The sequence below is a fragment of the Corvus hawaiiensis genome, chromosome 1 (genome assembly GCF_020740725.1).
Source record: "Corvus hawaiiensis isolate bCorHaw1 chromosome 1, bCorHaw1.pri.cur, whole genome shotgun sequence".
NCBI lineage: Eukaryota > Metazoa > Chordata > Aves > Passeriformes > Corvidae > Corvus > Corvus hawaiiensis.
Window position 1 is genome coordinate 42,532,959 of NC_063213.1, and position 22,905 is coordinate 42,555,863.

At 37.8% G+C, this 22,905-nt stretch overlaps 1 protein-coding gene across 4 annotated transcripts in view; it reads left to right on the forward strand.

Annotated features, from left to right (window-relative positions):
* Positions 1-14,091, forward strand: part of ZNF385D (zinc finger protein 385D) — a 427,739-nt gene extending 413,648 nt beyond the window's left edge. For all 4 annotated transcript variants that reach the window (XM_048302099.1, XM_048302081.1, XM_048302090.1 and 1 more), the window contains 4 exons: positions 234-467; positions 2,394-2,572; positions 3,902-4,003; positions 8,088-14,091. In XM_048302099.1, the coding sequence (XP_048158056.1) occupies positions 234-467; positions 2,394-2,572; positions 3,902-4,003; positions 8,088-8,321 (749 nt within the window). In that variant the 3' untranslated portion in view covers positions 8,322-14,091. The remainder of the gene's footprint in view (positions 1-233; positions 468-2,393; positions 2,573-3,901; positions 4,004-8,087) is intronic.
* Positions 14,092-22,905: the final 8,814 nt, after the last annotated feature.

A 22,905-nucleotide genomic window follows, 5' to 3' on the forward strand; every position in this document is an offset into this window, starting at 1 on the left:
TGTTAGCAGACTGCAGGAGACAACACACGGCGTTTCAATACATGGGAGTACTGTATTTTGTAACCACACAAAATACAAAGAATAAGGTCAGGTTTAGTTCATTACCATTAGCCATCACCAGCACAATCTGTCTCTCTGTGTCATCACAGCATTGGGATGTAAACAAGCAAACACAAAAGGTTACACAATTTTTTTTGTTTTCATTTGTTTCCATCTCCTCTCTTTGCCCACAGATGCTAACACAGGGACACCAGCAATATCAACGACGACAACAGTGGAAATCCGGAAGAGCAGTGTTATGACAACTGAGATCACCTCTAAAGTGGAGAAAATCCCCACAACAGCCACTAGCAGCAGCACTTGCCCTTCCGTTGAGACTGAGGAAGAAAAAGCAAAAAGACTGCTGTACTGTTCACTATGCAAAGTCGCTGTCAACTCTGCCTCACAGCTGGAGGCGCACAACAGTGGTGAGATGGAGCAGTGCTTGCTTGCTTCCTTTTTTTTTCTTCTGTCTCAAGAGCGCTGCAATTATCTTCCCCTGAATAGATTAGATCTCTTACAGCAGGGGACAAAGAGGTGGCAGAAAACTGGCAATTACACGGAATTCATTAACTATTAAAGTATAAAAATGACAGGGAAAGAGGCTTTCAGAAAAGGGAAAGAAGGGAATTTATTGGAGGCAAGTTGCACACTTTCTTACACTTTAGCTTTTGCAGCTTCAAAACCTTATCGAGCTAAATGACAGCTCTGCTTCATTATCTTTGGTGTTCACAGTTTGCATAGTTTTGCTTGTGCCAGCTAGCAAACTGAGTGTGAATGCCATTAGGTTTGTTTGAAATCTAACAAATTAAGGCTGAAAGAGGGAGCATCAGTCAGTCAGAGTTCAATGATGGGAGTTAGAGTTCTTAGCTCCATATTGTCTGCTAGTAAATAACTTGCTAAAATTATGTCTTTTCTCTTTGTTTTCATCAACTGATAGCAGCTGCTGCATGAGAGTTAAATGATAATTGCCTACCTCCATCTTTCTTAAAATTTTTCTTGTCATTAGAGCTAGTAGCATCAGTAATTTCCAGTAGTAGAGAGCCACTATTCACAGTCACTGATGTTATTGATTGGCTCTGTGGTGGGTGGGGTTAAAAGATCTGGGGATTTGATATGGTGGCAATAACCTATAGCTATCCTACAGAAAGTTCCTGATTTTGAATGTGAGGGACTACCTGTTACCAAGGGTAAGTAGAGTTAAGAGACAGAAAGAGAACCTTAAGTTTGAAATGCAGAGACAGTGATAATATTCCTGGAGCAAAATGATCAACGGCTTTATGATGCAATGAAAAAATAAATAACTTTGTCATATCTATAGACCTCAAATTAGAATGGAAATTATAACTGGTTGGCATTCATGAGAAAAAAAATTCCATCAGTTTTGCATGCTGTTTACTATATGCCAGAGCTTCAACTGGTGAAAGTTCAACTTCATAAAGGTGTGACCTTTTAAACTATTTAACTTCATATGAAGGTTAGACTAAATATTCTGATTGGGCTGAGAGCCAAAACACTATTCTGAATATTTAAACACAACCCTCCAAGTTTTTGCTGCCTGTGCTGATAAACTGTGTGTGTGCTCACACACACATGCATGTTTTTACAAGTCTCTGTGTGGATGCATACAGCAATTAGCAGTGGAATGGTGCTTCTGTACACAGTAGTTAGTCCATTATCATCACAGACTACCTGTGTGGGAGTCAACAGTGTAAGAAATTGCTCAGTCTGAATAAAAATGCAACAACAGAACATCATTGTTCTTTATCCACCCTTTATTAAAAAAAAAATAAAGCAAGTGCATTTTTCTCACACCAGTGTTTCTCACATGTTTTGGTTTCCATCCAGGACATTAATGATCCATAGGTTGCTGCCAGGAACCTCTGCCACTTTCTGGTTTGGAGAGTAATTAGTTAATTACAGATTTAATTGTAAGCTACCTAGACATACTGTTTATCAGTCTGTTCAGGAGGACTACAAATCAAAGGCAACTACATCTTTAATAGCTAAATTACTTTTCTTTTGCAACTACAATTCAGGTCTTATTAGCAGCAGGAGTTAATGAGAAAAGTCACACCCATTTAACTTCACATCAGGGTATCTGGTTGTGCCACTACTTTCTGGTGTGGCTGCTTTGTGCATTACCTATAGGTATGTAAGTTAGTAACTAAATATCAGGTGTGAAATAGTGTTACATTAGTATGGCTCTGATACAGACCAACACAGTCCTATTCCAAAGATAGCACATCACACCAAGCTGAGGCTCATATGATTTTATTTTAAAAAGAAAATAAAACAATGAATGCAACCCAATTGCCAAAGTTGTTTCTGTTTCCCATTTCTATTGTCTCCAGGGACTAAGCACAAAACTATGCTGGAAGCTCGGAATGGAAGTGGAACCATAAAAGCCTTTCCCCGGGCAGGCGTAAAAGGCAAAGGACCTGTGAATAAAGGAAACACAGGCCTTCAGAACAAAACATTTCACTGTGAAATATGTGATGTGCATGTAAACTCCGAGACACAACTGAAACAGGTACTCAACTGGCTTGCAGAGTGAGAATCCTTGGCTGTTCTTTGTTTGCATGGTGGTGAAGTACCAACACAGCACATGTCAACATAACAGTTTGTGTCCAAATGGAACTTACAGATTTGTCCATTGTACTTGGCTGCCATGCTGTATGTTTTGTTTTGATTAGGATTTTCCCTTGCATGGAATATGGTTTCTCAAAAGCTCTCAGTTGTACATCTTTATTAAAGAGTTAGAGAAGGTGTAAGCTGCAACAGGTTACAACTGTCTTTAGACTGCTAGAATTGTCATGGGCTAATAAATGCTGCCATTTCATGTACTGCATGATATTTGCCTTGACAAAGATGTGAAGGTGGATGCAGCCAGTACTTTTAAAGAACACTAAGTAATGTTCTTAGTTGTTCTTAATGTTCTTAGCAATGGAGAGGATTTCTAACATTTTTTATCAACGTTTCACTCTGAGAAGCATGACCTCCAAATTGCAATTACACTAAGTTATGTTCAGTCATTCTTCAGATGATCATAGCTTTCTGAAAAACACTTAGTTTAATTCCATATGCCTTTTGGAATTAAATACTTGTTAAGGAACTTTACAAGAATGAAGATAAATTCAATAATGGACAATAGCAATACCCATTCTTCTGGTTTCATGAAACAAAAAGTTCTATGTCTTTTTATTGTGATAATTCTCTTGAAAATGAAAATCAAAGTAAAAATAAAGTTCTGAAAAAGATCCCTTACTTCTAATACTACAAGATAATCCGTGTAGAAAGATACTTATAAAACCTCAAGATCCTATGAAAAAGATAATGGATTTTGTGCATTTTTTTCACTGTTACTTAGTTTTATATGTAACCATCTCACAAGGATCTCCAGGCAGCATAGCAATTTAATCAATTTTGTGACCTTATTTTCTTCCTCAAATAGGGGATACTTTACTATCTAATATTCTTGAAAACTTTCTATCAGAAGTGGATTGAATTTGATGGGTGCTTTATAGAGTTAGGGAGGAGTTTTTCAAAGGCTTCTATCTTTAAACTGACCAAGTCCTGCTGAAGTTAGAAAAGGTGGGAAAATTTTTTTAACCATAGTGGAAGCAGAGTTGAACTTAGGACTGATGAAAATTACAGTCCCAATATGTGGTGCACAAAGGATTGTTCAAATTGCAAGAGACCCTATTCCCTTTCATTATTGAATTAGTCAAAGTAATGCTGTTGTAGAGCAAAAGCCTTTAGTATTAGAGGAGTGACCTTGTGTAAAACAGAACCTGAAGCGATCTGTTGTGGAACCATCACCCTCTGTTTTCTTCCCCCCCCCCCCAAATTTTTTTAACAGCACATAAGCAGTAGAAGGCACAAAGACAGAGCTGCTGGGAAGCCACCTAAACCTAAATACAGCCCTTACAACAAACTCCAAAAGGGAACACATCCTCTAGGGGTAAGAAAATCACCTTTTTATTTGACTTTTATTTTAATCCTCATGAATAGGATTTTTAGAAAATGTAAGTGGAAAAATGTTTAGAAGTAGAGTAATGGTGTAAGCTATTGGAGTATCAAGTATATGAAGGAGCCAGTGGAAGCCCAAAAGGGATTTTTTTATATAATTTAAGGGGTGTTTACTGCAACCTGTGGACCCTTGCTTTTGTAGCTACTCTGAATAACCTCAGAAAAGAAGCTTGTTGCAATGGTCATTAGAGAGCAAGAGATGGAAAAAACATCCAGATGTCAAACAGGATTTTTCCAGTTTTCACCAAGGACAATAGTGATGAAATAACTAAATAAAACTCTATAAAATACAAACCATTCATTCTATCCTCATTTAGAGAATTGTGGAGATAACAAGTGAAACAATTAAAAAAATCTGTCTCTTCTTTCATTTGACTGTTTCAGGATGGGTCTGGTCACATTTTTGACTGCCAGGATAAACTATCTGAAAGACAGCTCCCACTAGCTCTGAAAACTGAAAAAGGGTTTACTTTTTAATAAAAAAAGCCCTCTAGGATGCTGCCATTAGTTAAGAATCAGTTTATATTGTGGATGGGATAGTGAAACATCTGACATTTATCTTCTCCATCAGTTAAACTGCATGAATGTTTTATCTGCTGCTTTGTAAGGGTTTATAGATGGTTCTGGCAGAGGCAGGATGTTGATTCATTGTCCTCATAGAGATTAGCTCCTTATGCCTTGACCATCTTCTTTGATGCGGGCAGAATATGGAGCTGGGTTTTTTTTCTGCGGAAACCCATTTCTCTTTAAGCTGAGTTAAAGCTCTTTTCTTGGCAACAGAAACTGTGTCCTTATTGGGGCACGAGTGGCATATTCATGCAGGATTCAGTTGTAGAATAAAGCAGTGCAGCAGTCTGGTAGATCTACTAATAGGGAAATAGCCCCATAGGATTTCTCAGTAATCCACTAGAAAGACCAAGGTCTCCAATACAAACTATATTGAAAGGAATAGAAAATATGTATTGGGGTAAGTAGAATACAGAATCAGGAAAGCCTTTCTGATGGGATTATTATTCCTTTAGGAAATTCATTGTTTTCCAGGGAATAAAAACAACTATTACATTGTTGTTGTTGTTGTTGTGCACAGTTCTCTACCAATTTATGTAATGGTGATTTCTGAGAACTCCAACCAAGATTCAAGACAAATAATGGCAGTGTGTCCTTTTTTCAATCCCAATTGCTCACAATATACAGGTCAGGCTAGAGGGCATCAAAGAGGCAAAAGGGATTTAAGAAGGAGAAAACAAGCTAGCAATAAATGAACAGATATGTGTAGTAGAATTGTGGCTTCAATAAGAAGGGAGAGGCCAGTTCTTCATTTAGTCTTTTTGGTTTTGAATATAAAAACTGCCAGAATTGTTGTCACTTGAAGTGCAGAATGGCACAGCAACAAGCCAGAGATATTCTAATTTCACCTTTGATTTAATGCTCTTTCTTTACTTTTTCTTTACTCCCTCTCCCTAGCTGAAACCAGGATGCTCCCCATTAATTTTTCAAGTTACTTGTCCCTTCATTGGAAATGAAACAAATAATGGCTACTTTACTCTTAATGTTGACCTGTGAGTTCATTAGAGGTTTGAAATTAAGGTGCAAGGTACTGTGTATGTTAAATATTACTAGTTTTGTGGCTACCTTGAAATCAGAATCATGTTGATAAATTAACTGAAAAGCTATGTAACTACATTAGAAGTACCAGATTCCTCCAAGAATAGTAAGAAAGCCCTAGCCTTTTAATAGAAACAGAGATCACACATAAGATCTTTGTGCTTCATGACAAAAAATGTATGAGCATCACCAGATTTGTCTACAGAAATTAAAAAAAGAACATGCTACATTTTATAGCTTTTCTAGACCAAAAAAATTCTTTTACCATATTTTCAATATCATTTGTAGTTCTCTGTCTGTTCTAGATTTACATGCTTCAGAGACAGAAGCTTTATAAATTCCCACAGCAATATTTCAGAGTTTAAGAAATCTTGTAATGTTGGGACTTATTTGGTACTTCTTCAGGCCGCTGTGCAGCATGTATAAAACACTGCACTGGAGAGGAAAAGGTTATCAAGCATTTGATGGTCCAAACTTTCTGCAATAAAATAGCTCTTACAAAGAACGTCCTTCACTGGGCGCTGTAGACCAAAAAGTACCTTGTACTCAGGTTATTTTTATTTTCCTCAGGGTTGTTTTGGGTTTGTTTTTTTTTGGTTTTTTTTTTTTTGGTTTTTTTTGTGTTTTTTTTTTGTTTGGGTGGGTTTTTTGTTTGTTTTGTTTTGTATTTTTGTTTGTTTGTTTTTGTTTTGTTTGGGGTTTTTTTTTGGGGGGGGGTTTCTGTTCTAAATAAGGCTGTAAAAACTTTTTTGTTAAAAAATGTAAGGAAGGAGGAAAAAGTCATATGTTCAGCAAGGGAAGAAGACAGCTTGGATCAGTGAGTGTAACACTGATCAAGGAAAAGATCAGATCATTTCTTTTCACAGACACCATGAGGAATTTTATATCTAGTATCTAGTATATTCTTTGTTAAGAGGATTACAGAATTTGGTTTGATCTGAGTATTTCTCCCAGAGCTTTAAAGGACCTGGAAGCCAGCAGAGTTGCCAATAGGTTTTGGGAAAAGTAAAAATCCTCCAATTGGCTAGTAAAGAACCCACAGACCTTTTGGAATATGGTGATAGTGTAATGATGAAACTCAATGGTGGTTCATGTCAGAGTATTCCTGTCCTTACTTTCTGATTATTCACTCACTAGGGTTCTGTTGAGTTGAAAATGTCAGAGTGATGTTGTGAAAGTTAATTACTTGAAAATCCCTTTCAAGTCAAGGGTGAGAAGTTGTGTTTCCCTGTAAGTAAGAAGTGTCTATACTTGCAATGAGATGAACCACAGCATGGTACATATATTCATATTCTGTATATTCAATACCAGAAGTGCATCAGAGACAATGGGAACTTCTCTTTGTCTGTAAATGAAGTTTCTAATCTTATCTCAGAGTTTTAAAAACAGGACAACAAAGATATTCAGGCTCCTGGCATCTCATTAGAAACTTGAAGTTGCACTGAAAACTTCAGAAATCCGTAGAGACTAATCTGATGTTCATTTGTATGCATGCTAAATGTAAATTCTCTTAAATATTACTGGACCTCTTGTGAGTCAAACTTCAGGGTTTGGGTTTTTTTCCTTTAGGAAAACTCTAAATGAGGAGTTTTCTTATTTGTATTTGGTAGTCCACAAGTTTTATAATCATGTCATGATTTAAAATGTTTTTTTAAGAAGAAACCTCAGTGAAAGGAACAGAAATATCATCGTTTGGCGGAATACTACTTTAAAATATCTGCCACATTTTCACAATCCTTATAAGAAGGAGCAGTATCTTAGTGGAAAACAGTTGAAGATGTTGAAGACACAGCAAGATTACATAGGGCAGCACCCATTTAAACACATGAAACATGAGAGCTTTTCATAACCCATGAAAGATAAGACTGGTTTATTTGCTTGTTATTAGAAGCAGGAGCTAATGAAGAGGAGCTATATGGAGATCTTAATTTTAAGTAGAACTTGCATTCTAATGATTAAAACAAAAGTATCTTCTTAGTCAGACCAGAGAATAGGATGTGTTTTCATTCGGCTCTGGTCTCTATCATAAAGCTGTCCAGTTGGAGGTCTATTAATTGATATCTAATTTTTCCTTATTTAATTGTTGCAGGGTACATGCAGCTTTACTTTGGTGCAGGTTCCCCAGCCCCAGTTTAGATTTGCTTTGATTTCTAATCTCATATTAAATTGCAAGTGTCAGCAATAAGGTGTGAGCACTGAAACTCTTTGTGTCCAACCAAATCTTTGTGCCCTTGTCCAGTGGGCGAGGTTGTATTGCCTGTCACAAGTCTGTAGCTCATAGAGTCAGTAGCCACCACGAGGCCTCTCTTGCTTGATTTTGCACGTATAATCTTAAGTCAAGATCCCTCTCGTGTAGCTAATATGAACAAATGATGTCTCTCTGTTTGTTTGTTTTCTCTTGTTCCCCACAGGTAAAATTAGTATTTTCAAAGGAACCTTCAAAGCCGATGGCCCCACGAATCTTACCAAATCCGCTAGCAGCTGCAGCTGCAGCTGCTGCTGTGGCTGTGAATTCCCCTTTCAGTCTTCGCACAGCCCCAGCAGCCACCCTTTTCCAGACTTCAGCACTTCCTCCAGCACTCCTACGACCAGCTCCTGGGCCTATACGGACCACCCACACTCCTGTGCTGTTTGCTCCTTACTGAATTCCAAACAGGAATTTATTGTACTGCAATAATTTTTCAAATCAAAAAAAACAAAAAAATGAAAATCAAGAACATTGAACTATGCAGTGTTTATTTATAGTTTAAAGTATATATGAAGAGCCAGAACTTTTGATAGAGAACTGAACAAATTCTGAAAGGGGGAATGGGCAGTATTTTCTCCAGATGAGAACATTCCTCTTGAGCATTGATCGTTTTAGAACTGATCTCCAGCATTGACTTGTAGTGATATATAAAACTTATAAAGCCTTTTGACTGTGCATTTTGGCACATATTTCCCTGCAATGTCTTTCCTGCTTTATGAAACAACTTACAAATTTGTCTAAAGGGCATTAACTGGTTCCAATGTATATAAAATACTTTATTCTGTAGATTAAAGAAGAAGGAAAAAAAAAAAGAAACACTGTGAATAGTAGTACCCTTACCAATCCTCCTGCCAAATCAGCAGTTACTGGGTATTTATCTGAACAAAAGTAGATACAATAGATGTCTTGTAAAACAGTAGTATTGTGTCTCTATCTATGCCACTAGGTTTCTAACTGAGTTGCAAAAGATAAAATGAACAAAATTATGTCACTTTGGTAAGTAGTCAAAAATTATTACAATAATGTGGAGCTGTTCGTGGAGGGCAAAGTTTTCCTCACTCAGAGAAGAATGGGCATGAAAATAATCTAGTTTAGGGCAAAGAAAGTGATAAAGAAGATCTAGTGGGGCAAAAATAATTCAGATACTGTACTCAGAATGGGTCAAACATTTATTTAACTGAGAATGTATGTGTACACTGTGTGTTTATTCATAAAGTGTAATACATACAGGATAGATCAATGTTTAAGACATGACAGTGGACAACAAAAAATACGCTCTTGTCATGAACACAGACCTGACACTTCAGTGTTGAGCAGAGGGAAGACACAAATCGGTTACACAGAGTCATAACTGACAAATGAAAAACAGGAGAGAAATCCTGGTCTCATTTAAGTCAGTATAAAGTTCCTCCTGACTGCAGTGTAGCCAGAATTTCATCCCTAGAATGGCACATATTCATTTTCTATCACACCAGTGGGAGTGTCTGTAGATAGAGGTAATATTTTTTGCAATAGGCTTAGTCTTAGAAACAGACTTATTCACTTGTTTTATTTCCTACTGATGTGATACAAAATGTGTTAATATACCTATAAAATGTAAACAGTGACACATGAGATACATATTACGAGATAACTGCACATCATGGGTTTGGAACAAATACAACTTTTAGGATCTGAAGGGACCCTTGAATTCTGTAGCTGACCATGATGTATGGACAGCTTAAAGCCTTATATATTTACTGTGAGGCTTAAAGGGGTTGACTGTGTCCCTTTAAAGTAAGATTTATCAGGGGTATATATAGATATATTGTATATATGCTAGAGTAAGAAAAATAACTTATAAACAGAAAATCTACTATATAAAATAACTATATAACCATTGATTTCACATGTGGGTCATTAAGTGGTAAGTAACAAACAACAGAGAAAAAAATAGACTTCTTGAATCTGATCCTTGCTGCCTGCTTTTTCCCATAGGGAGCTGAAAAGTATCTATTAATATTATGGAGTGTGCTGCTGAGTCACATGCAACCACTCTGATGTGTAGCTAAGTGAAATGCCTACCATGCATTTAGGCAGAATAAAATTTAAAAGCATAATTTAAGTTTAGATGGAGAAATTATTTGAAAGATTTTATTAAAAGGCAGTAATGCAAAATATTGACCATGTGGTTGCTATATAATGCTGCCTGTGGTTAATGCAGACAGGTGGGAGATATAGAGGATGAGAATATACAGCACTTTTGACTTGCAATTCATCAGTGAGCCTTCCATATACATTCGTATTTGCCATTTTTTAAACCTCTCCGCATTTAGATTTTATAAAAAATATATAAAGAGAGAGAAAGAAGAGGTTCCATGGATATCTGTGTCCAAAGAATTCCAAAGAGATGCATTTATTTATCTAGAAGTATTAAAATAAGTTCTATATTATGTATTTGTATTTCATCCAATTTCTTTGCAAACGTTTGTGCCTTGAAATGAAATGAGCTTTTGTTTATATTTAATTCACACCTATGTAGCCATGAAAAAGACATGATGGTGATTTCAGGGCTGATTACCAGCTGGATTGCTTTGGCCTAACTTTCAAAACAACAGTATGAATAAGTTCCTGAAGCCAAGCTTAGACATCTAAATAACTAGGGGCTGACATTTAAAAGGGCTCTCTACTCTACAGCTCCCAGTAAAGAGGCAGTAAATAAGCCAGCCTTCAAAACCTGCTCGTCATACTCAATTTAGAAAATGTTTCATTTTATTTGGGTACATGAGATAGTAAGATTTAGTGCACTTGGTCTTTTAAGCCTGCTTTCAAACTTCCATCTGTTTGCAGAAGCTGTAGTGCCATTGCCAGCTGCGTTCAGATTCCTCCTTGAAAAGGGCAGCAGCTTTCAAGCTGTGCTCCATGAACCACCATTTGTCTGCAGAGCCTTTTGTAAGAGCCTGTGTAAGATCTTGCTAAAGGAGCAGAGGAAGGTAGAAGACCTGTGCAGGCTGTCTTTTCCCCATGAGGAAGCATGCAGATGGGAAAATGGGAGATAGGCAAATATCCTGAAGGTTCTTATGCACAGCCTTCTGGCGCATGGACACCTGTTGTACATCCTGCCATGTTGTTGTGATGCCATCAAAATCAACAGGCTGATCCTTGCCAAAATGTGGCCTGTGGCATGTATGGAGGCACAGTACTAAGGGCAGAGTTCATATAAATTTTGCTAGAAATAAAAGAGTGTCATTCCAACTACTTACATCAGCTAATTTGCAATGACACCTTCAGTTTTCTTGGACCTCTTTTGTCACAGTGCTCTATGGAACAAGTTTTTGTTCACACAAGTCTCTTTTAAAGTTCAGCTGTAAACAACAAACTCAATTCTTTTTATGTCTCTTACTCACTACCTAATAAAGGATAAAGCCTAAATGTTAGAATGTATAGTGGATTTTCTGTGCCTTGCTGCTCCACCCCCCTCTCGGTCAGTAACAAGCCAAGGTACCCAGGACATCAGCACAACAGTTCTATTATCTGTCAAGGAAAATCCTGCCACAGCAATCTGATGGGGCAAAGAGAACTTCTGTTCAAGGGTGTGTCCACAGCAGATGACAGAGGAGGTAGCAAACAGAAGACACTTTACACCTACTTGTCAATACATCCAGTGTGGAGAGCACTATAAAAGAAAGAAATGCCATCAATTTCGTATTACAGTAGCACACCAGGGCCAAGAGGAAGCCTAAAGCACAAGGAAGCAGATCATTTCATCGAAGACACAGTCACTCACTGGAATAACAGTGTGAAATCAGCCTGCGGGGAAGTGGCTGAGTAATGAACTCCGAAAAACAATCAGGTTCAGGGATGTTTTCTTAAGTTCTATTTAAAGTGTTAAAGAATGACTATTCTGTTCTCACCCAAAGAGATGGTATTTTTGTGGGAGGGATATATATATATTTATATTTTTACGCTATCTGCATTTTTCCAAATATCTATGGCTTCAAACCTTTGTTCTGAAGGATCATCATTGCTCTGAACCATGAAATTAGTTACCTTCTTGAAAACTGCTGTAAAAGCTGATGTGAGAGGTCAGTAAGCAAATGGTATAAATATGATGATCTAAAATGGAAAAAAAAGTACTGGCCATGTCAAGGAATATTGTATTTGAAATATACATCTTTATTTTAAGATAAATTATATAAAATTAAGAATAGCTAAATAAAGTTAATATAACTAGAAGAATTACATCTGTCATTTCAGTACTGAAATATTACAATTGGCTCTATATTTTAAAAGTTTAAAAGACTTTCTAGATGTCAAATCAATGCAAGGATGCTGTTGGTAAATTTAATGTCTCACTTCGTTATCTTCCATTTACATCATAACTGAATGGACCTGCCTTAAGTCCACTTCTATTTAAATTGCCGAAGATACAGTAGAGTACTGGCCCCATATTCCCTGAAAATGAAATCATGCTGCTTAGGAGCCCCTGTTTCTGTCTTTTACTCCCAGTAAACACTTAGTTTTTAGAGTCTTTTCAAAGCATCCTGGGGAATCTCTAACTCGGTATCTTTTTTTAGCAAAATTAAACGTCATTTTATGAACATTAGACCAACACTGAAGAGCAAGATCTAAAAAGGTTTTCACAGTTGTAACATTCTTTTGGGTAAATATGAAGCACAAATTGGTTGCACAAATCTTTTTGAAAGCAGGTAAAGTCAGAACCTAGACCACTTTATTATAAGGGTCCTGGTTTCGGGGTTAACTCACAACAATCAGAAATCTGTTCTTTTTACTACCAGGTGTCTGAATTTTCATTTCTAAAATTAACTTCAGCACAGGTCAAGACTCTAAGCTCCCAAAGCTCCCATGAAAATAAGAGTGGGCTTCCTGTTTATCAAGATGCATGTGAGAATGTGAGCCTATGCTATGTAAAATATTAAGTATTGTTTTGACATCACATCTTCTCCTCACTGTTTATCTGTAAGTGCCATTCCTTCAGTGCCAATGAATCATACAGAAGCTTCTGTGCTGGAATTCAGTATGTGACAAAGAGAAACAGTAATACTGATAAATCCTATCTTAAACTAGTTGAAATCTCAAACATACAGTGAAGGGTTTAGCCAAGGCCAAGAGCTTTGTGTCCTCTCACTTCTACAGGTTTATTAAAATTCAGGACCATTTAGGAGTAAATGTAACTATCTGGAGGATGGTTATTACATAGCCTGACCTGAAATGTCAGCAGCTGAAAGAGTCTGTGCTCCAGACCAAAATTAGGAATACTGTGAAAACCGTAATGTTCTTAACTTTGGGACTTCTGATAGCAGCTGCAAAAATCTTTGATTTCAATAGAGGCAATTTTTTGCTCCTATTGGACGAAGCCTTTTGCAGTCATGCTGTGTACTGCAATTAGGTGTCATTCAACTCTGATTCAGTATTGATACTTTGATAAAGAAACTTGGCCGAGTGTGAAACGTGATTAGTGGCTGCCTGGTTCATGTGGTCAGCTTCATTCTGGGACGATGCTTGGGTGGTGAAATAAAAAGAATTGAAAGAGTCATTGTAAAGAAAGAAATTGGTGGACTAAATTGACCCTTTTTCCTTGTGCAATGTTCTTAAATGAAACTTCTGAAGTACGAACAAGCTGGGACATTGAAGAGTTCCTGGATAAAAAAGTAGGGACCTTGAAGATCATGAGATCTTAACTTTAAAATAATTTTGATGAGAAGACATTCTTTGGATTAGATACCACAGTGGCATTGTAGCAGTGGTCTTCACACTTGGCACACGGTCCATACACTGACATTTTTACTGTTCACAGCAGAAATCGAGGATTTGACACCCATGATTTGAAACAAGTATAGTTAATAATATTAATTGCATAGGTACTGGACACTCGATTGAAGGACACAATAATTTTCTTTGGGACTCTGTGTATTCATGTGTCTTCAGACCAGCCAAGATATCACTGCATTTTATCAACATCTGCGTCTTCAGAAAGGATGTCCATACTTTGTTTTTATTGCTGTTCAATTTTTCTTCTGTGTTTCTTTTTCATTGTCTAGTCTCTCATATGAATTAACAGAATCCATAAAATTAAATATACATTTAAGAAGTATGTAATCATCAATGCCCCTGTTGGACCATTTGATCAGAGTCAATAAATTGAATAAAGAATTTAAACCAGCAGAGCCACAGTAATAGTAAAATACTGTGAAGAGAGAATGTGTATACTACAGTGCTTTTTACCTAATCTAGAGTTTTATGACACAGACAGCTTTTTAGCCTTTCATACTTTCCTGAAATATTCATCTTTTGGGATTCTTCAGAGGTTTAATCAAATTTAAATGTTATTTCTTATGTTGAGTAAAAACATCTGTGTATTCTGAGTGCAAAGGCAATATAAAAAGGGATAAAACCCACAAACCATTTTCTCACTACAAATGCCTGCAGCATTTGTTAACAATGTCAGCCCTTTCTCTGCTCGTGGCTCTTTGCTGGCATTTACCATGGGAACTGTTCTCATTGACACATGTGTCAGGGGAAGACTGTCAGTTCAAAACACAATCTGTCAAGTGCAGACATTCGTTTGGGGCACAACAAAGTGGGAGATGAGAGAATATAGGCAAAATTATGCCCGTTAGAAATCCCTCAAAACCACCTTGAGGCTCAATGGGGACAGGCAGAGGTTCTTAACGTGGACATTCTGTTGTATTTATAACACAGAGAACGTAAATTTGGAAAAAGTCTTGATTTGAATATTTTTAACTAGTGCTTCAGTGTGGGGGATGATCCCCCCCTCTACCCACCCAAAAGTATAATCTTTCCTTCAGACGTATTTTCAACGTACGCTTGCCCTGATATTATAGCCAGTCAAACTGCTGCCTGAATCTGATTTGTGCATTGGAATAAAACTATTCATGTCAGTTTTGGTACCCAGAAGGAGAACCCAGGAATTAAAAATGAGAATGTAATGAGCCTCAAGTTGGGTCACTTTTTTTTTTTTCTTCTTCCTGCAGTTGCTCAAGTCCTACCAGTTTGCTGAAATCTAGGTGTCAATCAAAGAGAAAATGCCTGTTTCTTTCTTCTTCTACTGCTTTTTGTAGTTTTGGAAAGGAGATGGAAACAGTTGTAGCTCTTTATCCAATGACTCACACACTAAAGCTACCATGTAGTCAATCAAATGCCTGCAAATGTGTTGCCTCTCTGCATACACACAGATTTACTTCCCTCCAATCCTTCTGCTAAATCACATTTTATGACTCCCTCAGCAGCATGGGACACTGCAAGGAGCATTTAAGAGGAAAAGAAAAACCAAAACACCCACTTATGGTCTGTATAATGTAGGTATATAATACAGTACCCATTTATCCCCTTCAGTGGCATAATCAAACCATGTAGCTGGAGTCCTGCATTATGCCCCTCATTACAGTATTTGATGCTTTAAATGGTGGGCACCAAAGCCAATTTTGTTGGCTGTGCTATAATTAAGCCTTCTCCCTAACTGTGTAATGCTCTCTGCTCTCCACTGGGGAATTTTTCACCGCAAGTGAATACTTGGAATAAAATCTAGATATTTTTTCACCTCCTTATGCAGCTTTGAAAAGCAGTAGGGGAAAAAAAAGTAAATTAGCCTTTCATGTTTTATTGATACCTATGTTCCATCTGACTGTCAGGAACTTCATGGTGGCAGTAAATACTTCAGCAACTCTTCAGTTCTGCTCTTTGAGACAGGATGCAATGGATCACTATCCCATGCAATAGATATTTAATCCACAGCAGTATGCAAATCATCTGGTCTATGCACCCAACTCATTAAACTCTTTAAATCTGGAGAAAAAAGCCTCCAAACCCACCATGACCCAGTGAAAGCACTGGAGATAACGAGCACACACCTTACATGATGTGGTGTCAAAGAACTTGCCCCAACAAGAACTTTCAGGAGAACATCCGGTTAGTCCTACAGCAAGTGCAAGAGAGGGTAATAGTTTTGGAAATTAAATGTAGAGAAGTTCTTTCTGAACCCAAGTGTGAGAACAAGTTTAACTCTGCCAAATACGCTGCAGCTATGGAGAACTGGAGAAGTCTTGGTATCCTTGAGCAAAGTTCTTCCAGCTATGGACAATCTCCAACATTGCAATAAAAGATTTCAAACCTGAGACCAAGTAATTTAGCAGGATAATGAAATATTCTTCCTAGTCATTACAGATAACCAGCATAAGTCCTTCATTTAGTAATTCAAGGCACAGTTAAATTCCTGGGTACTAATTTACTGTCAGTAGTACCGTTGAGTACTGACATTTCTACGAAAACTGGCCCTGATCCATTCACACTTCAAAAACACTGTGAATTTAGATGACATTTTTATAAATCCAAGAGTAAAATTTCATGGTCTGGTAGTTTGTAATAGGAGTTTTGACTGATAAATAGTCAATAAGCTATCTCTAATTAAAAAAGGGTGGAGGGACATGTCTGGGGCAATTATACCTTACTATTTAAAACCCCTGATAGCTGCCTGAGGGCTTTTTAAAGGTCAGAGTTATCAACCACATGGAAAAGGCAGTGGGCTGGAAAACAACTGAGTCTTCTCAAAGATAGGTTAGGTGAAACAAAATTGTCAAAACTTTAATAATTTCTTCATTAGGTAAGTGTAGATTAATTGCTTCAGATTCACTTAGGTATTTGAGACTGTGGTCCATAAAAATTATTAAATTTGTATTATAACAATTCAAACAATTTTGAAAGAAACTAACTGAAGTCTGCATGGGTTATAGTGTAAGGAGAATTGTTAGGCTGGGGAGAGGAAGTAGAAGGCTTTTCCTCTGGATCAGTTTTAAGTTGCATCTGGCTTCACTGGTGATTTTGCACACAGAAAAAAAGCATGTGCTCTCGAAATTCTTTGATAATGCATGTAGGAGCTATCATCAATAGAGAAAGGAACATGATATTTTCCAGAAAGAATAGACTAATCTTAAGAACAGTTATAATAGAAAGGAGCTGTATTTAGAATCCAATAACTACTAGGTCTAAGAACTCAGTAGCTGTAAACAACTGAAGAGCACAATGCACAGGTATTGCCATTTGTGGCAATGAGTTAAAAATTTGATACAGCTGTTAAAATCAAAAATGTTAATTGAGGTATATTCTGCATTATGCCACCACAGAATAAAAACTTTGTATTTTGACAACTTCACTGATTCATAATAAAGAGTAATTTAATCTTTTCAGAAAAGACATGAGGGATGAGAAAATAATACAATAAAATTTATATGGTTAGAATAAGGATGGAAGGCCAAGCAAGAAAGGGATCCAATTGCTCCCTCTCAAATGGGATGGAAATGGTGGTAACCATCAGGAAAAGACAAAAGCTATTCAAGGTAAGAAGATCTTCAAGCATAAATACTTGAATTAATGTCTATAAACTCACCAAGGAAAATTGTCTGGAAATTAGAAGGTACTTGTAAGTGTTAAAACACAGAAATGGTGTCAAGCAGACAAAAATTGAGGTGATCCTCAGCTAGGCTCTGTCTTGGTTATGAATGAGGTTCTGTGCCACATTTGCTGTGGCAGCAGCTCACTGCGCACAGTGGGCTACTCTGAAGGTCTGTTCCCTCTTCTCTCTGAGCATACTTTAGTGTGTTGCTCCAAAATATGTTAGTGATATTACTCATGACTTGATAAGTCAGAGAGAGAAATATACAAGATATGGGGGTTGACATGTCAGAGGAAAAAGACTTCTGAATCTTGCCCAGGGTCTATTTCATCTATATTCACAAAATAGTAGTAAGAAAATTGTTCCAAATCTGAGCGTAAGTACATATGTTTGGTGGTGGCTTTTTGGACACTGCATGTCAGATGGAAAAGTCTGTCACATTCTTGCTAAAATAGGATTCAATATAGCTTTCCTAGCCAATCTCATGTCAAAATACATCTGTCACAATCAGTTGCTAAGCATAGTTCACGCTTTTAAAAAATCAGACAGCTGAGTGAAAATATTTAACAGTGCTGAAAGCAAAAAAATATGTCTCTAGTTCACTGAATTCATGAAAACAGGCAGAGTTTAGCAACTGTTCAAGACTTGTTCATCTTTTATTTTGGGCAACAACTGACTTGGAGCTTCAGGGAGACAGGTACCTGTGACCAAGTCCCTGCAACAGAATAAGGGGATGAAGTCAAAACGCAAGGCCTCTTAGCTCTTCCCTCATTTCAGACTGCTGAGGTTGCTGAATCCTGTGAATTGTGTTCCTCAGTGTATGAGTGCCTATATGTTGTATGACTGTACTAGGTGGGTAAGAAGCCATTCAGTTAAGCTGTGAAGTTCCAAAGCTCAACAATAAAATACAGACGTTGTTGAAGTTGCTGCACTAGTCTTTGATGTCTGATTCTTACCACTTAGCATTCAGTTCAGGCTTTAGCTAATAATTAGGTAAACAAATTGCCACTTGACACTTGCCTGTCTTTACTTTTTCAAACTTTCCTTATGCTAAGAAGTCAAAGATTTGCATCTTTCCAGGAGGGACTGGATATAAGCTTCATGCTTTGGCACACTGCAGATACATTTTTACTCTCTGCTCAATCCCATATTTTGCTATCAACCTAAAATCCCCAAACAGAACAACAACAACTAAACAAAACCACAACAACCAGACAACTCCTCCCCCCCAGAAAACAAAAACCTATAGTCCAAGCTCAGCAATATGTTCAGTATGTTACTAGTTGATTTAGAATATTCTTCCAAATGAAGCATGTTCAAAATATTTTACAGAACTAAAAACTTTGTGTGACTGCAGCACAAAAACATAATCCAAAATGTTTTGGCTAAAAAAGGGAAGCCTTCTGTTTTCCTTGCAACTGAGGCCAAACCAATTTTAATTTCTGACTTCTTAATTAATGTTAAATACAATTTAGACTGAGTTTCTCATCAAAAAAATATTGCCATGTTTGTAGATCTACTGTTATTTAGTCCATCATTTTATCTTTAATTTGAGCATCTTAAGTATAAGAACAGTTAAATTCAGAGTCTTCATAGATTATGCCATCTGCTAATGAAAATCTATATTTCAGAGCTATGCAGAGCATGGTTAATAATTTGGCCATTTTACAAATTGGCCATTTTACTTCTTGGCCATTTTTTATTTAAATTTGTTGTGTTGGTGTCTAAAGGTTTGCTGTGCTCATAAAAAAAGAATTTCATTTATTGGCAAAAGACAAGTCTTGAAAGCTATTTTCATTACATCCCAGCATAGACTGAGAAGCTTCTGAAATTTTTCTTGAGAAAGAAAGAAAGAGACTGGCCATCTGAGATACGAGATTCAAGTTCATCTGACCCTGTCCAAAGACCCAAGCTTGTGTTAGGACCTTGGTTAAGATGTTAGGCACTAAGGTAATTCCCCAATCACTGGCTTATTGGTAGGTGAGTTGATTCCTTCATTACTATCCACAGTAGTGTAGATGTGTACACCTCTACCATTACTTTTCACTAAATGTAGATTTAGAGCTGTTCTCTATGAAAAATGCACTATAGGATTAGATGACTTGTGCACTGAAAGTGCTTATTTTCTCCACAGACTGCAAAGGAAATATTGGATGATAAATGAGAAGTGTGCTGTGTGAGTCTGAAATTGACCAAAAAAATAGGCAATTATTGTATGTCATAAATTAATCCTGTGTAAGCAGGTTGCTCTTTAGTTCAGGGTGGGTAACAACCAAGGTGAAGTCCAGCATGTGGTAGAGCACACTGATGGAACTGAGTCTTCCATATGCAAGATGAGCATGAAAAAAACCCAAACATCCTTGCTACCAATTTTAGTTTCAGTCTTAAAAGTGAAGAATTTTTTTGCGGTGCAGGTTTTACTACATCGAGCACGTTAATGTAAAAGTTTTGAATTAGGGTGGTCTTTTGAGTTTTGGAGGTGTGAGTGTTTTATTTTGGTTTGTTTGTTTTTTTAATTTTCAGCAAAAATCAACATGTAAAAAAATCTCCTGGGACCCACTCTGTTTTAGTGAGGGCAAGAAGAGCGGGCTGCTCCACAGGGTCAGGGGTGCTGGGAGCCAAAGGCAGCAGCAAGGCAGCCAGGCAAGGGCTCCCCCTACAAGGGGCTGGTCCCGCAGCAAGGTGAGCAAAGGGGTCTGGTAACAGTGGCTGAGTGGAGTGAGAGTCCGGGGCTATCCAGGCCAGTCTGTAGTGATGAGGTAGCAGCCAGGATCAGCAGGGCAGGCAGGACAAACGAGGTGCAGTGCCAGACACACCTACAGTGTACCTTGGGCATCCTCCAAGGGACGAATGCAGCTCCCAAGCCAAGGTGCCCCAATAAAGACAAAATGGCTCTATCAGCTCTTTCTCTCACCTTAGCTGTTCTCAAGCAGTCTGACCCCATGTTACAGGGCCATGCCATGTCAAAGCTGGGCTTCAGCCCAGCCAGCTTATACTTGGGAAGTGAAGGAGATGGATTCACACAGGGCCCTGGCAATGTTACCACATACTTTGTAAAGAGTAGAAGAGATTATTTTGACTCTAGAAATTACAGAGTAAAAGGGAATCGAGGGACAGGAAAAGAAATGGAGACACTAAACTCTACATATGTTCACAAAAGATGATAGAGCAAAGGTGATTGAGTCCTTCTCCCCCTAACCAGCGTTTCAGTGAAACACCAGTATTTGCAGCATGGGATCATCTAAACTAAAGGCTAAATTAAAGAAGCAGAAGCAAATGTAGAAGCTTGTTGAGGACAGTAGGAGTAAATCTTGAGTATAAATTATATTTGGCTTATAAATTTTCCTGATAAGAGTGGTATGCCCTCCTTACTTCCAACACCACTCAATCCCTCCTAGGTAAGAGTTTATCCTATCTGTTCGCATCTCAACAACTTCCTGATTTGAGAAACCACAATTGTCTAAAACTTTATCAGAAGTGACGTGTTTCCTTTCACTGCAAAGAGCTGTTGGATAGAAATGCTAAGTTTTCACTTTTTATAGGGGCTTTTGCAGTCTTTTCTAAAGGCTGAGGCTGTTTGATTTGAAAGTTCAGAGCTAGACTCTTAGTTGCTATAAATAAGCATAGCCTCATTATTTTTCTAGGCCTGTAGCAATTTTTGGTGGCTGAGATCTGCCACACAGTTTGGAGCAAAAGTGTTATTTTCAAGTCATAATCAGAGAGATGACCCCTGTTAAAAATGGTCATATTCCACTGTAAATATCTCCTGTCTTACCAGAGAGGCAGTAATTGTGAAATTTTCTGAGAACTGCTATTTCCACTTTTCTCTGCTTTAACATCAAGCTCCTATAGATTAAATAGTTTGCTCATGCAAAAAACTCTTATTTTCTAAACTATGTAGCTGTTGACAGTTTCGTGTCATTCTGAAAGAAATCATAATAGCTTAATACCACTTTATAGAATCAGGATGTACCAATTGTCTTGAATTTTTGCTTGGGTGAGGTGTGGTGGATGCAATCCTCCTTATCCAGGGCCACCTGGACATTACAGGCCTAAATATCTTCGTGTGATCAAAGCACAAACTTTTGTGTCCCAAGACTGCTTTTGGTGGCATGAACAGCCTCTTGCAGCTATCAAAGAGCTGAATTGCTGTGTCGGTGTGTTCTTACCTTCACCTTGTTCCAGTCTGTTACACTTTGTGACAGGTTATGGTGGAGGAATCCTAGTCTAGTGAAGGCAGCATGCAGATTCAGATTTGTATATTCACTGCTCCTGAGGCTAGAGAATTTCTCAAGGTTGTTCTGCTACTAAAAATGGACTCTAAGTGCTATACGGAATAAGTCTGGTCTAAAGTCCTATTTAGCGATGAAACTGTCATGAAACTGTCGTGAAACTGGTGAGTAACCACCAGTTACTGGGCTTAAGCAATACACTGACTAGCATGTTCAGCCCAATAAAATACTTCCATTTGGTAGTATTACCCAAAGACTATTTCCCATACAAATGGGAAGAAAACGTTTGCTTTCATAATCACATATCTCCCTGTCCAGTGAAGAATTTATCCCCGTTTTTCAACTGCCTCTACAACTCCCCACCATCTTCCTAACCCAGATTTTCCTGGCTTGTGTCCATGTCTTCCTTCATCCTCTCCTAAAATCACAGAGCTAAAGAGTCCATTAAGGTGACGACCCTGCTTAGGATAAATTTCTTTGCTAGTATTGTCCTTGGTCTGGGAAAAGATTCAAGTCAGTAGGAGGAAAAATTTCTTTGTGGGATAGACAGTATTTTATTAAGAGCCTGCCCAAAGAAAAGTGGCTAAAAATACAGTATCTCTGCTCCTAGCAAGATGTAATTTGGGATACAATTACTGATTCCCAAGACAGACATTAGGTAGTAAAATTTAGATGTTAAAACACTTTCACTGTAGATATGTGGCTTGGAATGGAGGTCAATTCTCCATGCAAAACACCCTTCTTGCCCAGTAGACAGAGGGGTGGCCAGGCTGCTGAGCAAGAAGCCCCTAACATGCATGTCAAATGTTAGGAGGTGCTGAGTCACCCAGCATATGGATACGGCTTCTTTCTGCTTTGACTTTGGTTTTTTGTGCCATATTGAACTTATATTTCTTTTAATTAGCATTCTGAAATCTAGAAAAGCATTAGGCATAGATTAGCATAAGACTGCGCATCAACAACGTCAATACACCTCTTATGGCCAGGATACCTTGCAGGAGGAAATGCACACACTTGTATCATTCAAGCATTTGCTGAGCTAGAGAGAAGGAATTTTGTGGATCAAAAATGTTTGTTTAAGGGTTGCCAAAATTCTGCTCAAATCTCCTCTCAAATATTAACTCCTTTTTCGGATCTCACTGTTATGGCCTAGAGGCTAAAATTTCCAGAAGCTTTGACAGTGTCATATATTCTGCTCTACAAGTACTGTTAGAGAGCAGAGAGGGTGACCAGAGTGTCAGAGATCACAGATCTTCTTCCCAAGGGTGTTCAAAAATGAGCCTAGAGGGACTGGCATGTGTGGATGTGTAATTCATCTGTGTCTGTGCACAGGGGCAGCA